The sequence below is a fragment of the Acanthopagrus latus genome, chromosome 7 (genome assembly GCF_904848185.1).
Source record: "Acanthopagrus latus isolate v.2019 chromosome 7, fAcaLat1.1, whole genome shotgun sequence".
NCBI classification, from domain to species: domain Eukaryota; kingdom Metazoa; phylum Chordata; class Actinopteri; order Spariformes; family Sparidae; genus Acanthopagrus; species Acanthopagrus latus.
Genome location: NC_051045.1, coordinates 22,820,142 through 22,836,533, shown reverse-complemented (window position 1 = coordinate 22,836,533; position 16,392 = coordinate 22,820,142). Strand labels below are relative to the sequence as shown.

At 41.6% G+C, this 16,392-nt stretch overlaps 2 protein-coding genes across 6 annotated transcripts in view; both read left to right on the top strand.

Annotated features, from left to right (window-relative positions):
- Positions 1-1,621: 1,621 nt before the first annotated feature.
- Positions 1,622-6,904, top strand: ubiad1 (UbiA prenyltransferase domain containing 1). Its single transcript, XM_037104948.1, has 3 exons — positions 1,622-1,838; positions 3,022-3,640; positions 5,941-6,904. The coding sequence occupies exons 2-3, from the start codon at positions 3,079-3,081 to the stop codon at positions 6,426-6,428; spliced, it is 1,050 nt and encodes a 349-aa protein (XP_036960843.1). The 5' UTR covers positions 1,622-1,838; positions 3,022-3,078; the 3' UTR covers positions 6,429-6,904.
- Positions 6,905-8,597: 1,693 nt separating this feature from the next.
- Positions 8,598-16,392, top strand: part of mib2 (mindbomb E3 ubiquitin protein ligase 2) — a 44,445-nt gene continuing 36,650 nt past the window's right edge. For 2 of the 5 annotated variants that reach the window (XM_037104436.1, XM_037104433.1), the window contains exon 1: positions 8,598-8,744. Coding sequence is in view for 2 of the 5 variants with exons in the window: in XM_037104432.1 (XP_036960327.1) it covers positions 9,934-9,964 (31 nt within the window). In the remaining 3 variants the exon portion in view is untranslated. Of the gene's footprint in view, positions 8,745-9,788; positions 9,965-14,838; positions 14,976-16,392 lie in introns of those variants that run through there. The other 3 variants (XM_037104432.1, XM_037104431.1, XM_037104434.1) reach the window with 3 other exon arrangements.

Genomic DNA, 16,392 nt, shown 5'->3' with positions numbered 1-16,392 from the left:
CTGCCCGTGACAAGTGAAAATGTTTGCTGTGAAAGGGACCTGTTTATAATAATCAGAAAAGAATTAACAGGTGTTTTGCACGCAGAAATGTTGCAGTTGCACCTCCATCTGTTGATCACGCAGCTTTTGCCACTTTCCATCTATTAAAGACAAGAAAGAAACTGCAGGTCCACTTTTCATCCCACTGACAGCCAGGGAACGGGCCACTCTATCAGCGAGTCTAAATCTTTTTTCCCTTTGGCAGTCAACTTTTTTTTCTTGTCCTAATAGAGAGATTTGGTGGTTGGAAACAATTGCTGGGAAGCAGCACATCACATTCAGACATTCGTGTCAGATTAGCCCACAAAATCACGTAAGGGCAAAACACATGGTTGTCTCCAAAGACTGGGGAAATTCTTTTGGTACTGGCCTACTGAAGAGAACACTTCTTTTCAAAGTACAACATTTACTTCAAAAACAAAAAAAATAAATAACTACAATTCTCAAGAGAATCTGAAGAAATAGCAGCTTTGATGTTGAGCCAAAGACATCTAGTATTGTTATGCAGAGAAATTTAATAAAAGTTAGCAGGCTAACCAGCTAGCTCAAGTATTGTCCTGTCTCATGGTACCACTTTGAACCGCAAAAGGCAATAGTGAGTCACTGTAGCCTCCAGTCTACCCTCAGTCCACCAACACTGAGGTGGATTTCTTGCAGTTTGGCTCCTTTTTCTGCTGTTGGAAGCGGCCAATTCTTACATATTTCATCTTTAAGTTGACCACTGTATGTAAGCCTCTCCCCGAAAGAAATTAACCATACAAATTCTCAATGGGGCCCCTCCAACAAGCACCTTTTAAAGTTTTTTTTTTCTAAAGCTTTTTAATATGTCTAACATTCACATTATCAGATCAAATCAATATCAATTGTTGAATTTTAAGTAACCCACAATATCAGGCCAGTGATCCTGAGAACATTAAGCATTCATTTTGAGGCAGCAGCAATGCGCAGCATAGTGCCACTATGGGGCATGTTGTCATTTGAAAATGTGCCAGTATTAGTGGTCATCATCAGTTGTCCCTTTTCCCAAATTTTTATTTTTTGGGGGTCCCAAACATTTGCCTCGCTTGCCTCTCCTGATGGTGGGCCTCTGTGTGCATGTCATGGCATGGTTCACTCTGGTGGTTAAAGCCGTTTTCTTGTGATAGACTATCTCAACTGCCTGTTATCTCAGCATAACTAAATGATTAACTTGTGGTCTTAAAATTATGTCATTAAAAATTAACTGCAGGCCCTATTCAACTATACAAGTATAAACTGTGATCTGTGGTGACTAAAAACTCTTGTTATCATTACCAGAATAACTTATTTGAAAATAATAATGTAGCCTTGAACATAACCATATTTATGAAATATTGCACAAATTACTGCAAGCTCTTGTTATTTATAATCTTCCCAGAAACTATTGTACTTAATTTAAGTTCAGTATAAATTGTGTAATTCTTTTGTGTTAGCCCATTTTTCGTATTGTGCCAATAATAATAATAATAATAATAATAATAATAATAATAATATATTTTGTTCAATTAGCACTCTTCATGTAAGAACAAATAGTAGTCCGGTAGTCGGAACCATTGTGCCTTACGCGGTTTCTTCGACTTCTCTGCGCTGTTGCACTTCTGGAGGAGGAAATGGCGCCCGTCAGGTGCAGCAGGGTTTACAGTGGCCAACCAGTCAAGTACCCTCGAAGTTGACACGTAAGCTACCTAACTGCCTCTCACCGTAAAAGGCTCAGCGGGCTCAGAACTATGTTTTTAAGCGGAGAGAAGCCCAGTTTGTGTCGGATGGTGAAGACGTAACAGGTAAGAGCTGCTGTCAGACATTTCCTCCCCTATGTCCCTGTTAGCTCGGTAGCTAACCAGTTAGCTTTAATCCCATAATCTCAGTAGTTAGCTTGAGGCTGTCTCTGCCCCTCCCGCCTGAGGTGTCCTTAACCAGGTGGCGAGTTTGTTGCTCTCCCCCGAAAGTAGTTTCTCAAGCATTTGAGTGTGTTTTTTTTATTTTACGAAATGCCACGTGTATTGGGAAGCTAAAGTAAGGTCCATTGTTGGTTCAGTTTCAAAACCGCCCACATAACTTGTATTCAAAGTCGCTGCCATCACCGTTACTGTAACGGTCCAGCACTGCCGCGGTTTGACCCTTCCCCGGGTTACAGATGTCCTGCCTTCACCTGCTGCAGCAACAATAGTCACCATGCAGTTAATAATCATACTTAATGTACCTTGCGAGAGAATTTATAACATATCGACGTCTGCAAGTCTGAGAATAGTCTTAAATTGTCTGGACTAAATAAAGAAGTATCAAGTGACTATGTAAATAAAAGATTGTGAACTGTAGACATCTATAGGGAAAGCAAATCTAAATTCCCAATTAGGGCAGTTCACAACTTTATCTTTAAAAACCTTAAAGGTGCAATATATAAGAATTTTTAAAACATTAATAAAATGAAGTTATCAACAGAGTACGTTGGAAGAACAGTTTTGACATGATGGCAAAGATTTCTATATATTATACTGAAGAGCTATCTTTTGATGTTGGCATGCTGCAGGCCTAACTGTAGCTATAGTCATAGGATGTGTCAGCAGGAGTAAGCAGGTATGCTGGTGATATGCTGCCCACATTTATGTGGAGCATGAATTTACATTGGCCAGTTCTTATGTATTGCACCTTTTTGAACATAATGTTATCACCTGTGATAACTGAGCCTTTGTATGCCAATGCTATACTTTCCTCACTACCTTAGCGTTATGTAAACATGACATAACCTTGTTTTATCTCACAAAATATGCCAAACCCCTGAAAGCATCTGCTTGATCAATACTGTTACCTAATAACGCAACAGGCATATTTCTATCACTCCTCACAGTATTGGAGTTTGCACCGCAGCCTTATTTTAAACAGGGGTAATGTTCTAGCATGTATCAAGGCTGTGTTATGCACTGTTGACTGTGCTGTAATTTTGTTGACTTGCTTCTCCTGCTGCAGGAACACCAGGCTCTGAAATTGGGAACATTGCTGGTACTGTAGACCCCCCGCAGAGGAATGGCCAAAGAGCAAAGACAAAGCAGGGCAGAGACATTTGTGCTGGCTGGATCAAATGGTCACAACGGCCAACAATGGCAGACTAGTTTGAACAACTCGGTTAGTCAGTCTCCTGGCACTAACCACGCGTCGAGGATGGCCCGCGTTGCTTCAGATGTGCGACACAAGTGCGCGGCCTACGTGCTGGCGCTGAGACCGTGGAGCTTCAGCGCCTCGCTCACACCGGTGGCCCTCGGCAGCGCGCTGGCGTACAAACTGGATGGCTCCGTGGACTTGGTCATCCTGTTGGTGTGTGCGGTGGCTGTCCTCGTAGTCCATGGGGCAGGCAACCTCGTAAACACCTACTATGACTTCTCCAAAGGAATTGACCACAAGAAGAGTGATGACAGGACTCTTGTGGATGAGATCTTGGCACCACAGGATGTTGTTATGTTCGGAGCATTGTTGTACTCTTTAGGGTGCTTGTGCGCCACTCTGCTCTACTTCCTGTCCACACTTAGACTGGAACACCTAGCTCTTATTTACTTCGGGGGACTCTCCAGCTCATTTTTGTACACTGGAGGTGAGTTAAAAATCAACTTCACCACACACACACACACACACACACACACACACTTGTTAGGTTTAAGATGCACTCTGCAACACTGCATGCCAGTGGCTCCAGGTGCCAGCTAAATGTTGGTGTTGTAAAAATAGGGACAGCACACTCAAGTTTACCATTGTGGTCACTCAGACATGTGTTTATACCAAAGGACAAAAAAACATTTTTCCTCGGTCAGTTTATACAAAATAGAACGTGTCTCACATACAACTAACTTGGGGTATCCATTAAGACAAATAGTCAGAGGTTTACTTGTCAAGGTTTTGAGATAATGAAACATTTCATCCACTGTTAGAAAAAAGCAGAGATGACTTTCTCTTTTGCTGCTCAAAGCACTGAAATGTTACATGTCAAACACTCTGTCTTTGGTGGCAAATGTTTCGTAAAACCTACACACATAAAACTCAAACTATCTGCATGGATAGATAGTAAGTAAGAAAGAAGTGTTACTTTTACATTTGACACATGCTGTCACTAGCAACAGCTCCTGACCCTACAAAGTGAGCTACAGTTTGCTGGCATTTTGTTGAATTGGCCCTTTTTAAGGCAGTATGACATTTATGTGTTACATTCCTTAATGTGGTGAGGTGCTTTTCTCAGTGTTGATTCATCACTGCCTACAGATGGAAAAGTATATAGAGTTTCATTTGAAAAAATGGGGAGAATCCTGCAGCTTGTTTTTAATTATTTATTTTGCAGCGTTACTGTGTGATTCAGACTAATATTGTGCTGGTGTGTCTTTTACCTGATTAATGTTATCCTGATAAAGATCAATGAAAAGGTCAGGCTAGGCATTATTGCCAGAATATATTACCGGATTAATTCGGGGCTTGGTGACATTTTATGGTAAATCATCAGTAAGGAATGATAGAGAAGGTAAAGACAAGAATTGGAATAATAGGATAACAATATATAAAATGATATAATATTTGTATTATTTTTAAATATAAAATATTGTCTATTTCTAAAATAGAAACTTGAATTGTCCAAGGCTTTTTTTTCTTCATTATAATCTCTAAAAAGTAGTTAAATATGAATGCATATTAAACAACATGTAAACCGATACTGTTAGCTTTGATAGGCCAATATCAGCCAATAGTTAATATTGGTTGGGCCTCCCCGTGAGCTTAGCTGGTAGAGTGTGCGTCCCATTTACAGAGGATGTGTCCTCGCCGCAGGGCCCAGCGACCTGTGGCCCACTTGTCATTTCCCCTCGCTCTCATTCCTGTTTCCTTTCACACTTCAGGTTCCCCTTTCCAGAGCCAAAGCCATTAAAAAGGAAATGATGTCAGTAACAAGAGAAAAAAATCCTCTGTTGCCCCCCCTTGGGAGAAATTCACTGGTAACACAGCTGTACAGAGGGAAATAAGTAGCAAAGAAGAAAATAACAATTTGAATAAGAATAAAATAAAAACTACTAAAACAAAAATAAATAAATACAGTTGGTGGCACTGTTTACAGTTTGATTGTAACATGCATGTTCTACAAGTTCAACAAGAGTGTGACATAGTATGAGTCTAAATGCATCAGGTGGAGCTGTGGAATATTAAATCACCCATCTCTGCTCACTAACTCCAGGTTAGGACTTCTTTTTAAAATAATAATAAAAAAAAGTAAATGTGTATCGTCTCTTATCAACGGTATAACATTGACATATTGCCCAGCCCTAGTAAAAAAAAAAAAAAAATCATAATGGTTAGTTTTACTCATCTTGTGAAAACAGTGCCACAGTTTTTGTCTGTGGTTCTGAGCAAATCTGTGAAAAACAACCCTGATGATGTCAGGGTTGTCTAAGCAAAAACCAGGCAGAATGAAAATATATTTGTTTATCATGGGAAATGTAGGATCCAGTGTTTTTTTTTTAATTTAATTTTTTTTCTTTTTTAGTTTGACCCATACTGAAGACTGGATGTCAGGATGTCAGAGATGCTGCAGCATTGATTGGCTCCAGTGTTCTTTTGTTTTTTTAAAAAAAAAAAAAAAAAAGAATTAAAAGACCTTTATTGTCCCCAAGCTTGAATGCAGTCCCTTTCTTCCCTCCTGGTATTCTCTTAATTATTAGCACACTTATCAGTGTACCTCTCACTCATATTTGTACCTGTATTTGGTGATTGTTCAGAGTTTGCCTGTGAGATTCAGTCCATCACACATTTGGAACCAGAGATTGAATGAAATGGTGAAAACAGGCTATACCTACTATACCTTCAGGATTTGATTGCACTGCGTGAACAGCCACTAATGAAAAGTACTCTTTCCTTCAGGCATCGGCCTCAAGTATGTGGCCCTGGGAGACGTGGTAATCCTCATCACCTTCGGCCCGCTGGCAGTCATGTTCGCCCACGCGGTGCAGGTCGGCTACCTGTCGGTGCTGCCGCTGGTGTACGCCGTCCCGCTGGCCCTCAACACAGAAGCCATCCTCCACAGCAACAACACTAGAGACATGGACTCTGACAAACAGGCAGGCATCGTCACCCTGGCCATCCTCGTAGGGCCCACTTTGTCTTACGTCCTCTACAACCTCCTGCTATTCGTCCCCTATGTGCTCTTTTGCATCCTCGCCACCCGTTACACCATCAGCATGGCGCTGCCTCTGCTCACGCTGCCCATGGCCTTCCCCCTGGAGAAGCAGTTCCGTAGCAGGTGCTACGCCAAGATCCCCCAGAAGACGGCCAAGCTCAACCTTCTAATGGGACTTTTCTACGTGTTCGGGATTATTCTTGCACCTCCTGGCAGCTTGCCGTTACTGTGATTAATTAGCTTTGATATTTGACATTTTGGTCTTTTAATACAGACTAGTTTTGAATTTGTATGATGCTATCTGAGGGCTTTCACCAGCTTTAATTTATTGTCTAATTTATATGTTTAACAGACATTTAGTTTAGGTCCTCCTCTGTGACTGAAGGCATAATCAGGTGTTCTTTCAGTATTAAGCCTGCTGTAATGTATTGGTAAAAGTAAGAGTTGTCGGTGTCATTTGTAGAGGTAGATGACATTTTATCATACCAGAACAGACGATAAACCTACAGTGGCCATATTTGTTGTTCTTTTTACAACGCAACACTGACACCTAAAATCATCAAGAAACCATTATGCTCATATTCTCAACATTGTACTCTCTGTATGGTACATACTGTCCATTTGTTCATTGTTTCTTTTTCTTCTTCTTATTTTTTTGGAGAGCCAAATAGTATTTCATTGGATTGTAATAAAACTGACAGATGCTGACGGCTGATGTACCATGTCTTCATTTGGAATCAAAGCTGAAGTGGTTTCCTACCAGCCTAAACAAACAGGACAGCAAAATATAACATGCAAATATTAAATATCGATTTCAAGACAAATGAATGAACAGAGTTGATTTACATGGATAATAGATGACCAAACATGTAAAAACATTGAGTTTTCTTTAAAGTTACATAAAAAATGTGTCATTTAAGTGGCTGTCAGACTGCTCAGATGGATTTGAAATTTAAAAGGTGATCCTATGAAAATGTAAATATTTGTTTTATTGTTAAACCTTAAATGTAGGACCTGATCTTAGTCATGTTATGGATTACCTATGACACGATGGCTAACTTGCCACCCTTATTTTCTGTAAAACGCATACTGTAAACTAATAATGATGAATGATTATGAAATGTCAGTCACTTGGCTGAAAAGGTTAAATTTCAGGAACACCAGCATTGTGTAGCAAAGTATTCATCAGCAGGGGGCGGTATTGGACAACCATTAAGTCAACATGCAGAGAAACCTTCACGAGCTCTGTGTAAGATCTGTAAAATGCACTGTTGCCGGGTCAGAAATATTAGAGCAACTGGTTTAATTACTTGCACATGCAGTGTCTTCAAAAAATGTACAACAACACATTTAATGTACCACACTTTGATATGGCTATATACCACATCTGCAGCACAACTTTTCATTAGACCTTCATTATTTTTGGTTCTTGATCTTTGGGTTGTTGTCTTTTTTTGTTGTCCTGTCACATACAGGATATGGTTGTTTATGCCATTTTGTCTCATGTTTTCTTTCAGAAATTTAAAGTGGCTTATATTGGAGGAGACAGCGGAAAGCACAGACAAGTGAACAGCTTTTGGAGTTTATACTTGTGTAATCGTTAAATCTGATTTAATATTCGTATTAATTTGCATTCAGTCCTGTGGCATGTCCTGTTCATTGTCCTTTAATCATATGCACACACGTTTGCCTTTTCACTATAGTTACATTGTCTGAGTACATAAACCCCCAAAGACATTACTAGGGTTTTGTTAGAAGCTTCATTTTAATAATGACCTGACTTATGTTTCCACCCACAGCCTCAAGACATGTAAGGGGGATTAATTAGAAATTGCCACTCCCATGTTGTAAATATGGTTAATAGTTAATTTAAAACAAAAAAACAAAAACTAATGCACAAGTTCATGTCAGCCTTTGACTGTGTTTCAGAATATATGTCATATCATCATGATCATGCTGTGAAAGTAAATAACAGCTATGTTATTATGAAGTACAGTCATGCAATTGTTTAATCATCTTTGCAGACATGAAATGAATGGAGCACTTTGTTAATTCAGCATGATGAGAAATGAGAAGGAGGACACACATCAAGCCTGAGGCATGAGCCAGCTAAATGGCTGACTGCCCCCTCCCCAGACTTGGAAACTTGTGACATCTTTATGTGCTGTTGTTTTTTTTTTTTCACCTAAACTAAATACGCAGCAAACACTTACCTTCACTACTTTTGTAACATTGGTTAAGCAGGTTGATTTAAATGAAAAGCATAAGCACGTCCACCTGACAATATGTTTCCTCCCTTCTTCGACTGGGTTGACCTGAAACCAAACGTCGTTGAATTCAGGTTTATTACATGTTTATTACGAGGAGCACGTGAAGGCAGCATTCATAGTGACGTAACACATGGGCGTGTTGTCATGGCTGTGAGCTGCAAAACCTTTCAATATAGTAAACATTCATTTGTCCTAAAACAGGCCATGTCAGCGTTGGTGGTGGACAGCGACATGGAATATTATTTAACAGCAAAGTAAACATTCTTGACAGAGGTCCGGTAAGTAGCTACACCACAAAAGACGTTTTTTATGCCAATAAAGGATGACCAAACATGAGTTAGCTAGCTAGCGTCAACGTTGTAACAAGCTAGTAGTACGCACAATCCCACCACCCTATCCTGTTTTATTATGAAGCCACGCAGAATTCAGTTAACAGTTTAGCCAGTTTAACGTGACCCTGATTGTCGTCATATGTTACAGCATACCGCTGTCTCTTAATGTATTTGCATAGAGCGCTTCACTTCTATACAGACCCATCGCAGCCAGTTAATTTGCCCTCTCAGAAATACTCCTTGATCAAAATATCGCTAACGTTATGTGGGCGATGGGAGGCAGCTTGAGCCGGTTCTTGATGTTTGTTGGTAATCTTAGGAACTGACATCACCTATATCAAAAAATACCGGTGGTTAAATGTTTGCCGATTGAACCTTTAGGTTTCACGTAACAGTTCGCCAGAGGTATCTCTTCTTTATATCGTAATTAGTGCTGTTCGCACTAAGCAATACAATTAAATGGGTAAATTATGAACGAGGTTTGGTGGTGACGCTGCGTGCACATGAGTGAACAGACAGCTGCTCGGTTTGTGCTTGAGTAGCAAGTAAGCTAACTTCGGTTAGCTGTCCAGGGGGGTGTCATGGTTGTGTTACAGTGTTAGTTAACTGTCAGCCAAGTTGTCAGCCAGTACTTCACATTGTGTGTTGTTGTTCACAGCTGACACCTAACTCGAGCTAAACAAGTCAGGATTATAGGGGGTTTAGAGGACACACTTGAACCCCTTCATCGAGCACTGTTAGAGATATAATTGCCTGCAGTTGTTTCCTGCGTCTGGTGGTAGTGTGCCGAACTGACATGTGCTAGGGACATGTCAGTATTCTGTATGAAGCGCTGTAGCTGGTAAACAAGACCCAACCCTTCACACCTGTCATGTTTCTGCTCATTTGTTGCTGTTGAAGCAGAGTCCAGCTGCAGCTGCCACACTGGAGCTGCAAGTGGTCAGTCAGGATTGCTCTCAGCCACACCTACTCCAGAGCTCAGTCATCTGCTGTTTTCTTTGTCTTGTTGCTCCTTATTTGCTCAACAAATCTAAAATCACAATCATCAAGCTTGAAATACTTACTGGCTTGCATCACAGAAGTTATTACTGCTCCAGAGACACTGAAGCGGTTGGTTGATTGCAACTGAGAAGAAATGGGGGAAATTTTATGTGGAAATTCTCAAGGTAAGACTTTTCGTGTCAGTTCTGTGCTTGGTCTCTACATGGGCCCTTTCCAATAAATTCTACCGAGCTTGTTTCTTTTTAGCAAGTTTGAGACTAAAAGAAATAAAATCTGCATAGTTTCTCCCAGCCCTGTGTCTAGAGCAAGTATTAGGAGATTCTAACATTCATACAGATATGCGCACCATAACTATAGGCTCAAGTTAATACATAGTTTGTGGATGATAGCAGATGTTTGAATGAGGAATGCTTACATTGTTAACATGCCGCCCCTCAAACATACTGTGTGCTAATTAAGGAAATAATTGGACTAAATAGTTACAGAAAAAGACATTGCTGTTTAACAGACTGGCTTGATATGCAGTTATGGATCTTGGCACTAGCTGTCACCAGCGTACAGTAATAGTTTTCACAGTAACGAGTATGGTTAGCCACAGGCCAAAACCAGTGGTTTTTGACAGGGATTGGCGAAAGCACAGTAACCACTTTCTTCAGATTGTTCTGTTTTCCAGGTGAACCTAGAACCCAAAAAAAAACATTGTGACACTGTCTAACACGTTTAAAATAGGATGCGATCATTTCCCAATCAACACTCAATTCAAAACTGTTTTTTCAAGCTAGGACAGAGTGAGGTTCATATGATTGTATTACGAATATTACCACATTGGCTCAGGAACACTTTTACGAACCATCGATAGTAAACAGTTCGTTTGAAAATGATTTCATTTTTCTAAGCATTATTATATTACTATTATTATAATTATTATTATTAGTGGTCGTTTTTACAGCGTTGGTTATCTCACCACGTCACCTACTGTTTTGGAATCGGGTCCATCATCCCTTTTGGGGTGGAAAAGCTTCTTGAAATAGTTTCAAGGTCACTCAAGCACTCGTATGAAACAAATGAAATATTGTTTTCGAACCAGTGCAGATTAAAATCTTGGTTGGCAGCCAGTACTGTTGCTTTATTATACAAGAAGTATTTCAACTGGATGCCACTGATGGAGCAGTATTGCGCTGTTAAATGAAACCTGTAGAAAACGAGATATATCATTGCTATTCCAAGCATTATTCATCTTGTTCAAAACCTGGTACTTTACCCACAATGCAACGAGCAACTGAGTCACATCACTCGCAGCGGTTTATCTGAATACATGCCGCTTCCTCTGGAGCCACAGAAAAGGCTTTGTACTACTTTTTCACGTAAGCAGTAAAACTGGTGGAGTTGCCCTTAAAGCCTGTCACTGTGGATGAACGAGCGTCTGGTTTCTGCCTGTTTTTTAGGCAACATGATGATATAGGCTACCACAGATGGTTTTAAGATATCCAGCCTATTTGGCGGACAATGTTGGAACAGAATGAGCTGGACTGCTGAGTGATCAAAGTACGTTGGTACTCCAGCACATTATCGTTGGGTGACATGCATTGATTTGACAGGTACCTGATTCTGCTGAAATCAGACATTCCCATCCTGTAGTTTTGTCTACAATCAGTCGCCCAATTGAATTTCCAGGAAAGGCACTGTATATTGATCAAAATAGAGAAAAAGAACCCAAACTTGGCCTGCTTTCCATTCGACAGCCGTTGATGAAGCGAGATGATAATTTGCTTACAGTTTTCCTACCAGGATCTTCCCAGCTTGACCGTGGATTCAGACTAACAGCCTTCTGGCCACAAGCCAGTCCTGTTGATAGTCACTGAGATGATGGTCTGAGTCGCAAATGTAGCGTGCTGTACCGAGAGAGTCGGCACCTTCGAGTCATCCAGTTTGATTTAGACTGAACAAACGTCATTGATCTTTGTGAGAATATTCGGTGCTAATGGCAGCAGTTTGTGGGTGGATCCAGCAAGAATATGTACAGTTGAAGGAGCCGGTCCAGAAAAGGTAGCATGGATTTGTGTTGTTGATACAGTATGTGAGGTAAAGGGCGACATACCGTGATAGTGAGGTGCGAAATCTCTACGCATAGATGATGTGGGCTTTCATCCTGTGCAGTAATGATGGGTAGCTCATGTGGCCGGGGTCAGAGTACACAGGACAGGAACAGAGCGTGAGTGGATGAGGAGCTGCCACAATGATTTGTTGATCAGATACACCTCACAGTTCTATCCCAGCATGCAACATGCCCGTATTTCAACAGTCCTCTTAGTCTGATGACTGCCATATTCATGTGTGTGTGTGTCTCACTGTCTGTTGAAAGAGGCGCCGTGCGAATGAGAGCTTCCTTTTTATATGGACCAACAAGTCTATTACATGAACAGCAGCAGCTTTGTTTACAAGATGGGAGAGCGGTGTAATGAACTGCATTATAAGCCTGTGCCTCAACCACTTCCTAAGCTCCCATTAATTCATTGGTAATTCATGTCATGGCAACACCAGCTGTACATTCACGTGTGTGTGCCAGCATAAACAGAATGGCGTCCTGGCTGTTTTTTTTTGGAACCATATTGTCAATGTCTCCCGCAGCTGTGGTCACATTGAAGAGCATTGTTCAAGGCTGGGATAGCACTGGGACAGACTGACATACACACATGCACACACACAGACACACATCTTCCTCTCCCCTTCTTTCTGCGTGAGCCTGGTGGAGACGGTGGTGTTGCCAGCTCACCAGCAGCGGTTGCACAAACCAGTTTTCGACAGGATCGTGGCAGGTGCCCATTCATCAAACTCTCCTCCAACCCCACCCCTTTTTTCTCCCCCTCTCCCAACACACCCTACCCAAAAAAAAAATAAAAAAAAATAACAACACCCAGACCCTCCCCCCGAATCGTACCTCCCCTCCCCCCTCCCCTCTGTCCTGTGCCTGTCTGCTCATTGGCAGCAGAGCGAATAGTGTCCCCTCGGGCTATGAAAGAGAGGGCCGTGCATCCTTATGTGGCGCTTGGTGCGCATGTGTTCGTGCATATTGATCAGTAAACACAGTGTGTGTCGGCTTCACACGCATGTTGCTGGTGCTCACGTCCCCGCTGATGGAATATAGCATCAGAGGAGTCCTGTGCCGAGCAAAGCCCATTGGCCTGTTTTCATCCAGGAGCAGGGGAACGTCAACCTGAATGCAGCGCTCGTCGCACAGCCGCTCTCCCTGGCCATCCTCCTCCCTCTCCTCCTCTCCTCTCCTCTCCTCCTCCACGGTGGTAATCCTTGCTGACACAACGCACAAAGGACTAAATACTTGCTGCATCCTGCAGCAGAAGGACTCTCCCTTCCGCCTCCTCCAGCTCTGATCCTCGTCAGCCCGGCTGTACAGCAGGATGCCGTTTCTGTAAGACTGCCTGGGACTGTAGATCACATTTCTGGGATACCGGTCTCGCTGCCCTCCTCCTCCGCCCCCTGTATCCCCTCCTCCTCTACCTCTTCCTCGGCCGGTTCATTCAGGGAGCGCATCAGCACAGGGCTTCAGCCCTGAGGAGGCGTTATTTTTTATTTTTTTTTTTTCCTGCCTCGCTGGAAGCTGGTAGGACCACTGGTAGCAGATTCTTATATTTTCATCATCTGATGTGTTTATGTAGCAGGAGGTAGGACCTGCTTCCCTTTTTGTTGGTCTCTCTATTCACCCTGCTGCACATCAGTGTACCAACAGGTAAAGCAGCCAAGCAGGATATGTTTTATTTATCAGCTGATGCTGTTTCAGTCGTGTCTGTTTGGGTAATACTCGCACGCCTTTTCTTGTGAGAAATCCAGGTGGTGATGCTGTTCATATTTTAAGGTAGGGCAGTACTCATCTTGTCCGTTTGAATAGAAAGAAGAAGAAATAGGAAAAGCCCTACAGTGTCTTCTTCTTTAAAACAAACATGGCTGCTTTTGTTTTCATCTGGCTGTCAAAGTGGACAAATGGGCTGGAATTCACTGTTGTTCACACATGTGCGAAGACAACACGTGTGCAGGCGGGTTGCATCCATGGCCATGCTACTACAATTTGTGCCACATGTCATTGCAGTAGTAAAGCTAGTAGACATGCTCAGCAGGCGGGCAGACATCTGGTTTGCCTGGCTGCTCTTATCACTGGTGATGATCAAAAAATGTTGACCTATAGAGGCTCTATCTCAATAATCTTGTGGTGATGTCAAAGTTGTGTAAGTAGTGTAGGAATTTATTGTGAGGGTTTTTGACTGCAGATAGTCGAACTGTAGCACGTTTAGTGCCAAGGTTAGATGTGTATGAGTTAATTAGATGTGGCTGTTATAACACAGGGTACTTGTTACTCATAGACAGTGGGTACGGGGCTGGGAGGAGCAGTAAGAGGATTTTGATCATAGTTTAAGTGCAGGATTCATTCAAGGAGGGTGATTGTGTTGCTGAGAAAACTAGTGTTTTTCATGTCAAGCACTGATGAAATGATCCTATCCCAGCCGCCGAGATAAGATTGATTGATTTGTTTGTTTTAGGTGGAGTTGGGACAAATTGGGTTTGAGAGCATAGTGTGCATGTGGCAACATGTTACTCAGTGCTGAATTTGAAAAATACATTTAACTGGAGGCGTAAGCCTGGACTGAAGCAGCCCATCAGCTTCATCTTACACTTGGGTGATTCTAGCAGGTTTTACCAGACTAAAGCCTTCGCAGACACCAGAAATTATCAAAGTGTGCCCTCGGTACTGATCATTTGACATTACAATGCCCCATTCTTACACAAAGTAATGCATTTAACTGAAGCACAGTCCTCTGCTCTTTTGTAAGTTATTTTTTTACCCTACTCAGCTAGTGTCCCTCTTTTCAGATAAGGCATTAAGGTCGTCCAGTCCTTGAGCAACATCTGTCAGAAAAAAAAGCAGAGGAGAAAAGAACCACATGTTCCCAAACAAAGAGCAAAGTTCACACCAAACCAAATACTAAGAAAAGGCCAGTAAGTGTTGACTCCCCTGTTAGTAGGATTACAGCATCATAGCACTCTGGATTCAGATGGTCCTGCTGGTCGACCTGGGATAATAGCAGAGCAGAGCTCGTGGTGTCACGGCACGCTGGAGTCATACAGCTGCCGACATGTTCAAATGTGGGCTGAAGATCATGGGGAGTGAGTATGATAATCCACTCTAATTTGATGTGATAATCTCAGCACAGTGTCATCAGACATACAGTAAGTGTTCTCAGGGAATGTGGTTTGCTGTGGTAGGGTTTTTGTAAAAGGCTCCAGGGATGAAGTTTGCTGAGAGGAACAATTCTGCTGGTATCAAGTTGCTTTTTAGATCTGTTGTTGCAGCCATTTTTACATCCAGTGAAGCTTGATATGTAGCACAAAACCATTTTTTCAGTCCAGGGCTGTAATTTTTCATTATCAGTGAATCTGCAGATTATTTCCATGATATAGCGGTCGATCGAAACTGAGAAATGCTGATTGCAATTTCCCGAGCCCAAAGTGACATCTTTCTGATTTCTTCTTTTGTTAGAGCAACAGTCACTCAAAGGCTCTCAATTCACTGTCATAAATGACAGAAAAGCAGCAAATATTTTAATTGAAAAAACTGGTACAAGTAAATAATTGACATCTTTGCTTGAATGACTGAACTGATAAGTTGATTATTGAAATGGTTGGTGATAAGATTTCTTTTGAATGAGTAATTGATCTGTTGACTTAAGCTCTAATTCAGTCCAGTTTTATCTCAGTCCCTCCAACATTTGGTCAAAATAGAGACAAAATACAGACAGTACACTTAGTAACTATTTTCTGAAAATATTCCCTTCTTCTAGTGAACCTAAAAACATTTAAAGGTGTATTTTCAAAAGGTGTTTGAGGAATATGAAATGAAGATCATCTTTTAACATATTCCTTTTGCCTCATTATATAAAGAGCTGAAATCATTCTGCAAATATGGAAAGAGCTTTGAAAGAATGCTTTTGGTCAAAGCTGTCACGAAATAATTTCAGATGTCAATATACGTTCTGTGTTTGTTTTGATAGGTTGTAGTTTGTTTATTTGACTGTGGTCATTGTGAATTTCCACAGTACACAGCACTTGTTGGAGCGAGGTTTGAAAAAAGGAGAGTAGGTAGGCCAGACAGAGGCCTGACATGGAAAATCTAGAGTCTTATTTTAGGCCTGTCACCCACTCCAGAGAAATCTTTGTAAATGTGTTGTTTACTCAGGGTCCTTATTGATTTTCCCCAAAGTCCTCTGGCCACCAGATGTGTCTGACTTGAACCAGTTTCAGCAGGTTTTTCGCTCATTTCTGATGTTAAAGCTGATGAGGCTGAAGTCACAGGTCGCTGTGTGTAGATTTCACTTTGCTAAGCATTCGGGTCCAGTGGCAGCGATATGAAAAACCCAGCACAGGCAAACAGCCTCTTCTTATTAGACATTAGAGCAGGGATATAAGCCGGTCAGAGCACGTGTCACAGGATATACAGGTCTTCGCTGCCACTCACAGTAACACGTATCTGATGGCACTGGGTCTGCCAATAATAATACTCCGGACTCATTTTTCATTTTGAAGC

What these genes read in the sequence shown, in the direction of transcription:
- ubiad1 (XM_037104948.1), top strand. Translation starts at nt 3,079, where the DNA reads ATGGCCAAAGAGCAAAGACAAAGCAGGGCAGAGACATTTGTGCTGGCT. An exon ending in CTCATTTTTGTACACTGGAG is followed by an intron (nt 3,641 to 5,940) that starts GTGAGTTAAAAA and finishes TCTTTCCTTCAG; the next exon opens with GCATCGGCCTCAAGTATGTG.